At 36.2% G+C, this 8,209-nt stretch overlaps 1 protein-coding gene across 1 annotated transcript; it reads right to left on the reverse strand.

The window, feature by feature from the left end:
• Nucleotides 1-2,131: 2,131 nt before the first annotated feature.
• On the reverse strand, nucleotides 2,132-7,213 carry LOC149233284 (uncharacterized). The gene is made up of 8 exons (XM_089379720.1): nucleotides 6,638-7,213; nucleotides 5,228-5,300; nucleotides 4,853-5,108; nucleotides 3,512-3,670; nucleotides 3,216-3,410; nucleotides 2,992-3,129; nucleotides 2,655-2,887; nucleotides 2,132-2,571 (listed from the first exon to the last, which is right to left on the reverse strand). Exons 1-8 carry the CDS (start codon nucleotides 6,795-6,797, stop codon nucleotides 2,400-2,402), a joined length of 1,386 nt encoding a protein of 461 aa, XP_089235846.1. The 5' UTR covers nucleotides 6,798-7,213; the 3' UTR covers nucleotides 2,132-2,399.
• Between the last annotated feature and the right edge of the window lie 996 nt (nucleotides 7,214-8,209).

The following is an 8,209-nucleotide window of genomic DNA, read 5'->3' on the forward strand; positions in this document are numbered from 1 at the left end:
AAGATTCAAACTAACTAGTGTTATCATACTATTAGCATAGTCCACCATAGCACCACCCATAAAAATCACACTAAATGGCACAATAGTTGTTGTCAAAGTCAATGCTATTAGAAATGACTTTAGAGCCAAACTTCAACATGGAACTATGAATCAAACATGGAAAACCATAAGGAACATTACATGGAAACCATGAGTTTTGAGTGTGGAGAGGTGGTCATTCTCATCTCCAAGTCAATCACCTTAAAAACCACAATTTCATTATGTGTCTACTCTTCGTCTTTGTTTATGGGTGCACTTGCAAGTTTGGGCATGGCTTGTCAAAAATAATTAAGGTTGCAACCAATACTCTCTATATCTATTCATTTTGTTGAATTTTTCACATATGATTCATTGCGATCTCATTGCCTTTGCTTAGTTTATCTCATCAATTTCCTCTTGCCATTCTATTTGGCATCCCAAAGCAACAAGTCATGCACTCATCTTACTTGCACATGGAAACACTTGCAAGTATGGGTATTACTAATGCCAAAAAAGAAATGTTGCAGTTATACCTCCTTATCCATTCATTTCATTGTCTTTTTTCTCATATGCTCACTTATATTGTGGTCACCTCCCATAAGTTGGATGTTGTCGTTTCATTGTCATTCCTCTTCACCTTGCAACATTGCTTGGAAAGTGGAAAGTTTTGGCATCAAAATGAATGATGGTCATCCTCTTCTCCAAGGAAGAGTTGAAAACACCAAATTTGTTGACTCTTCTTCCTTATGCATGAATGCAATTGCAAGTTTGGGCATGACTAATCTCAAAGTAACATTGTGACCATCACCCCCTCTTGTCATCCTCTTCTCCAAGGAAGAGTTGAAAACCACAAATTTTTTGATTCTTCTTTCCTTATGCATGAATGCAATTGTTACAAGTTTAGGCACGACTAGTCTCAAAGTAACATTGTGACCATCACCCCCTCTCTTAACATTGTGACCATCACCCCCTCTTATTAATTCTTTGTTGTCTTTTCCCTACAAATCTCCTTGCACTTTCGTTTGGCCCCACATTGCAGCAATTCTTGGAAACCACTAGTTTTTGGCCTATAGAGAGACCATTGTCCTCTTTTCAAAGTCACCCATTCAGGGAAGGTTGGAAACCACACATTCACTTGGTGTTAACTCTTCCTCGTAGATTGGCCATAACTTGTCCAATAAAGTAGGCTGTTACTTATAGCATGGTCATTAACCACAAAAATAGCACTAAAAATGAAAAAATTGGAGCACTAGTTTTTACCAAAGTCAATGCTGTTAGTGATGGTAGTAGAGCCAATTTCCACGGTATGGCCCTAAATACAATGTCAAAACTATAGCACCAATAAATTGTAAATTTCATGTCAAGCGAAATTTATAATTTATAATGATAAATTTAAATTAGAAAATGCCATAAATGTGCTGACCCATCTCATAAGTTATACTTTTAGGGGGATGCGTCAAGACCAACATGGATAATAATGTTGCACAACGAGGTGTAATCAATTGATTGGGAGGTATACTTCTAAAAGTGCACCAGTCAGAGTTTTAGATCTCTTGCCATTAAATGGTTTGAAGAAACTAGTTTTCTTGCTTTAAAATATATCAACGAATATTATGGATCTCTTGCATTTGAATGGCTTATTGTAGAACGGAGTTTCCTTAGTGGCCATCAATAATTTGTTGCACTGGTTTTATCATTGACAATTTAGTTACAATAACTTCATGAGGGCATACTCGGATTATTTGAATTTTTGTGCACTTCCAAATATGTAAAAAAATGAATACATTAAGAAAATAAAAATGTATATTCACGACAAATGATTGTTGTATTCCCTGCACGGTCTCCAGGTAATTTCATTCTGGTTCAATCACCCCCAAAAATAGTTGTTAGTAATACTATCCATTTAGTAGTGACATAGTCATCATAATATTTTTCTTATGAGCATAAATGCAGCATCTTATCCAAACTATCAATAAAGCTGAGTAAGTTTCAGGAAAAGCATTTAAAATTTCATTGTGTCTAACAAGAAGGAACTAAGAAAATGATATCTTGGTAGTAAGATATTATTTTCAGTTTTCTGCTAATATGTCAAAAAAAAAAACAAAGCTTCACGTGACCAAGAAATGCCTTAAATCTTATTGACTCAGACAACAATGCCTGTTGGTAACAAAAACATAATTCTTCTGCCATCATCTTTGGAACCCACCACAAATATGTAAGTAATAAATTATCAAAAATTCCACCAAATATTCCAATAAATAAAACATTCTACCAAATATTCCTTTCGTAAATCTCTACGTGCTGGTTTTCGTTCTAACAAACAGCACGAGGTAATCAATCCCTTATTCTGCGAGCCAAAAGCATCTTGCCATAAACTAGCTTCAATTATTTTGACTGCTCTTGATATAGTTAGCTTTGTTGTCAATCAGAGCCTTCACAGTCTCTAAACCCATTGGATCTCCCTCTTCAATAACTTTCAAAACAGTGCCACCGCCTGTAAATAAATAGTATTTGATATTGTTCAATGCAGCTTCATACAGGGCTGGATGAAGGCTGTCACAGAGTGAAAACATTGTTAATGCTCTATTCATATGAAATGCTTCCATGACATAAATACTATAGAGTTGGAAATTTACCTTTTAAAAGTCTGAAGGGTATCACCACCTCCAAAGAATTTTTGAGCAGAACGATTTTTATCAATGACCTCATCCATTTTGCTTGTACCATGCCAAAAATGTGGCATGAGTCCCATCACAGCATTAACAAATATAGTCTTAGCTGAGTTCATTGCTTGTTTAACCTCATCTCTCTCAAATGAAACAGGATCAACATCAACAACATACTTGTAAGTCTGGCCAGGAGCAAAGTCCTGCACACAAAGGAAAGATGTTCACATCAGATCACATCATAGCTGATTGATATTTCAACTCCAACAGTTCTACAACTGCCATAAAAAGAAATCTTAGTACATACCTTGACATCAATCGTTCTAAATTTCCCTTCAAATCTACCATCTAGAGTATCAGTTTCAACCAGAACCTGCAACTCGAGAATTTTTTTGTGTACCTTATCCTGTTCTACCAGCTCTTTTGCTAGTTCAATATCTGATTCCTACACAAATAAGGGAAAACATAAAATAAGTAAAACAATACACCTCCACAGAAACATTTCAGACTGGAGGGAAAAAGAATACATACCTCAACACCAGCAATTTTAACTCCATATTTAGCACATAGATATGTATTGTAAATGAGACCACCCAGAACCAACTTATCAACTTTCTTGTACATCTGTTTTAATGGACCAATCTTAGTATCATACTTTGCACCAGCAACAATTGCAACAAATGGTATGCTGGGATTCAAGACAGATTGCACATGATAAAGTTCGCCCTGAGAAAGGATACAATGTCAGGAAATTCAAATTCATTGAAATAATAAGTCTCAAGAGAAGTAACAGAATTCCAAATAAATATTAAGGAAAGAACACACACCTGCATGCATAGTCCTGCATATGAGGGAAGGTATTTCGCAATATGGTAAGTGGAACCATGAGGTTGCCAGGAGCCAAATGCATCATTAACGTATACATCAGCTAGGGCAGAGAGCTGAATGACAAATCTGTTAAGCTTATCTCCTTTGTCTTCCTCCCCCTGTTTCATGGAAGAGCCAAAATTATTAGTAGGAAGAGATAATTGGCTTCAGAAGTTAAAAGAAATGACTATATTCAATCATATTCAGCTGATCCTTTGCCTTCCTCTCCTGTTTTCATGGAAGAACTAAAATTATTACCAGCATGAGATGTTTGGCTTCAGAAGTTATAAAGGAAAAGGCCATATTCAATCATATTCAGCTGATCAGTCATACCAGACACATTGGTTTACTTAATAATAGAGCTAGATGAAACATAGAGGTCCGCTCAATATAAGTTTCAAGACCCCCAGGTTCCTGTTCCTCCAGGCATTGGGTCCTACATCACGAGACAAGCTAGTAGTAAAACCCAAAATGCCACCCATATGAGTAAACAATGCATTGAATAAAAATAGTGCATTGGGAACAGTGACAATCGACACTGGAACAAATCCAACTAAGACTAGATCTCATGCACCAAGACATTTGGAAGCTCAAGTATATGCATGCACACACATTAGCTAGAGCATGAACTTGAGTGACAATTATTTAGAACTTTCTCCTGTCTTCATCACCATGTTTCATGTAAGGGCTCAGAAAAAAGAATTGGCCATTCTTGATTTATTTTCAGGAATATGTATTCAACTTAAAAATTATAAATAGATCACTATATTCAATTATTGAGACTGGAATCTAGATATCTGGTCACTGCTACCAGCCCCATGATATTTTTTTAAACAAGGGTCACAGATCACAACTCCCATGCTTCTAAAGAATGTCTTCCTGTGACCAGACAATCAAGTTCAGGTCACCAGAGTTCAATGCCCCCATATAAACCAGGTACTTTCTGTGAACTCTTTGTGTGTCTTCAAGCACGCATAACAGTACATTGAATCTAGACATACAATGGCCGAATTGAAAAAGGACACTAGCACAGACCCAACTAAATCAGGTGCTGATATGCACCTTGACACAATGGGCTTCAAACGTTGGAAACCAAAACATGCAAACTTGAGCTTTGTAACATCAAGTTACGTATCAGACATCGGTTTAGTTAGGTCTATACTAGTGACATATAAAAACATTTCCAATAAATGACTAGTCCAGAATACGATGACCATGAATTTAGTAATTTACTTCATATTGGGGAAAAGAAAATTGAGCTGGGAGAACCAAAAAAACAGGAATCCTGCTAAAGAACTCACTGCAAACCACCGAGTATTTGGCAGGTAGATTCCACCTATCTTCCGACTCTTAAGGTCATGGATCAGCCAGTTGATGGAGGTGTCAATATCCAGAATTCCATTTTTTTCTGTTGTACTGAAGCGGGGAACTGCAAATTTGATGTGGAGCTTCCGTTGCAAATATGCAACAACAGCATCCACAGATTCATCCTGGCGTGTAGAGATAGTTTTTGTCTTCTTATCATATGGACGTCCAATGTGAGTCATGATAATGGGCCTGCAAAGCCCAGTTTCACGTCAAATGAGCTCATCGCTACAACCTAGGCACAATAAGCTGAACTAAACACAGGATTAAGAACTTCAGAATAGGCCTAGAAGGCAAACAGTTAAACCCACCTTCCACCTCGCTCCACTATGTTGTACATAGTTGGTAAAGTCACATCGATTCTGTATTGATCTAGTATCTTGCCTGCACCCACCACCATTAAAAGCCTGTGAGACACCTAATAAAACAGAATCCAATGATAAAACCATAGAACATACTCAACATAGTATATCGATACAAAGAACCCACATTCTTGAAGGTTAAAGAACAACAAAAGAACTGGAATCACAAAACTGTCAGGCAGACTACTACAAATGGCCATTAATTTAAATATTCAAGACCTGAGGCTAGAAGTGATTCAAAACCTAAAAATAATGCTACTATGAAACCTGAAATAACTGTTTACAGTACAAATGGAAGCTGGAAGCCAAAGAATTGATGCCAAAAACCATTTGTCAATGCTTCCAAACGCAATTTTACAAAAATGTTGTTTTACAAATTTTAATGAAAAACTAGTATATGAAAAAACATATATTAGCACATAATAAAAATTGACTAAATGTTCAAAAAAATGTTATGAATTTGCACAGAGATCTCAAGTTGTAAATTTGGATGCTAATGTCGATAATGAGACTATGGCAAAAGCAACTTCATAAGTTTGGCACAGCCCTGTTTTGGTTCAAAAACAGATGTTTCTGTTTTTTTGTTTTTCCATATGGGTTTCAACAAAAGTCTACAACTAGTAATATTAGATGCTAATGCCCATGGTGATGCACCCGTTGCGAAAAGACTATGCTAAGACAACTTCATAAGAATACTGGTGATAATTTAATTGTTAACAATCAGTTATAAGAAAGAGATGCTTCAACATTGGCATAAAAATTTCATGGCGTGATACAGATTATCATAGGCTTCAAAGCTTTTCAAATCACCAAGTTCAGCAGCAAATTGGCACTTACTCCAAATCCTGTCTACTTCACCTCAATGTATAGATGATGAAATGAAAATTATAAAATATTATACAGAGAATTAAAACACTATTAAAATCGGAATGGAATTTTGACAAGATGGCCCAGAGATTATAATACCAAATAAGAAAAGAAGAAACCTTGTTATTTCGGTTGCAAAATCTGGTTATAGTGGATGCTGCCAAAAAATTCAACTCGCGGTCTGGAGATAATTCTCATTTAGATCACTTCATATGTTACTCAACCATGATTTACTAACGTTTTAAAGCCTATGCGCACGAAAAATGTCTTTCAATGGGAATTGAAACGTGATCAACCAACTTAATGAGATTGCTTTTACATAGGCAGCATTCTATGGCCGATTTTTATCGGCAAACCCCAGCCATGTGTTTTTTCAGGTAAAACCACGGACGGGGACATGATCGGTCGGATTATTAATATAAATTCCAGATGAAGCAAGGGTAATTGATAAACATTTAGGGTTTTGAAATAATGAAAGAACAAAAAATTTACCTTTCTTCACGACGTTGTGATCGACTCTGAGAAGAACGACCTTGTCTCTGAGATCGGCATCCTGCAGCAGAGGCAACCTTGGATCGATCTCCACTTCGCCAATTCCATCCTGCACGCTGTAGCCAACACGCAGGCCATTTTCTGAATTATAATTAGCCATAGTTATTGATTAGTATTTCCTTGATTAGTAATTCCTTGTTTGCTCTGGCGATAGACCCTCTCGCTTAATTTATATCTGCTCAATTCAGTCATCTTTACCCGCCACACCCCCAAATTCGTTGATATTTGTCTAGGTTCCGTGGCATTTCAAGTAAACCGCGGTGTGGAGAACTTGCGTGCGGGGAAAGATTACTTTCCATAAACCTTTTCGTCTCCATTGATTATGTCAACTCCGGCTTCTGGAATTTCGCGATAGCCACGAGGCACGCTGTGGACAGCGTGCTTTGAACAGCTGGGCAATACCAGTCTTTTCTTGGTTTTTTTTAAACGAGCTGGGCAATACCAGTTATTTTGGTTTTTTTTTAAACGAGCTGGGCAATACCAGTTTTTTTTGGTTTTTTTTTAACGAGCTGGGCAATACCAGTTTGTAAAACCGAAACTCCCTGGGAGCCCGGTGTTGGCCACAAGGCCGAACGGTATAACTGTCTTTACTGCATGACACGTCGCTTCTGATTTGTCACCATCAGCGTTGAATAATTGTTTGGTCATCGGTGGACCTTCGTGTGCCGCTTGAGTTTATTGACCGACCCAATGTCTCCCTGCTTAACATCTAGAAGTTTGACGGTAAGAAATATTGGCACAGATATTAATTATATATAATATTTAAAGGCTTTATAAATAGTTTATATATAATATTTAAAGTCTTTATAAATAGTTGGGATCCATAGTGACAATATTGTTCCTTTATAATTGAATTTATGCTTCTTTGATCTATATTATGAAAATTAAGAAAATTTTCTAAGCCAGATACCAAATTGGTGTATGAGACCTTGTTTGTGGGACAAGTTTATAATTGAATTTAGGCTTCTGTGATCTATATAATAAAAACTTAGAAAACTTTCCACCAAATTGGTGTATGAGACCCCCTTGTTTGTGGGACAAGGGATCATAGTGATTTCACTGTTAAATCTACAAAGGCATACATACTCTACCCCCTTTGGTTTTGAACTTGTGACCTCTTAAGAGAAAACACATGCTCTTAACCATTAGGTCCACTGAATCTGTATAATAAAGATTGTATATTTTAATTACCTATTTTTTGTTGTAGTGATGATTGTATGTTTTAGTTATAGATTATTTTTCTTTAATATAAATAAATAAATAAAAATAAAATTAACAATTTTTTATTGAGTTATTTTTAGTGCAACTTTTTGGAAGTTTTTCCGATGGGTTTTTCTAGTCTAATTTCTCTAAAATCCAACAGGAATTTATTGAAATCACAAGTTTGATGGGTAACCCCTGCACAATCCAAGTGCCCTAGGAGTTTTTCAAGGTGTTGAATCCATATATACAATTAAAAAACTAGTTTAAATAACACAAATCAAGATTTCACCTCAAATTTTTCCATCGAAT

The sequence above is a fragment of the Pinus tabuliformis genome, chromosome J (genome assembly GCF_031772625.1).
Source record: "Pinus tabuliformis cultivar Carrire ecotype Pingquan chromosome J, CPIR1, whole genome shotgun sequence".
Lineage (NCBI taxonomy): Eukaryota > Viridiplantae > Streptophyta > Pinopsida > Pinales > Pinaceae > Pinus > Pinus tabuliformis.

What these genes read in the sequence shown, in the direction of transcription:
- LOC149233284 (XM_089379720.1), bottom strand. Translation starts at nt 6,797, where the DNA reads ATGGCTAATTATAATTCAGAAAATGGCCTGCGTGTTGGCTACAGCGTG. An exon ending in ATAGTGGAGCGAGGTGGAAG is followed by an intron (nt 5,109 to 5,227) that starts GTGGGTTTAACT and finishes TGGGCTTTGCAG; the next exon opens with GCCCATTATCATGACTCACA. An exon ending in TTAGAACGATTGATGTCAAG is followed by an intron (nt 2,888 to 2,991) that starts GTATGTACTAAG and finishes CTTTGTGTGCAG; the next exon opens with GACTTTGCTCCTGGCCAGAC.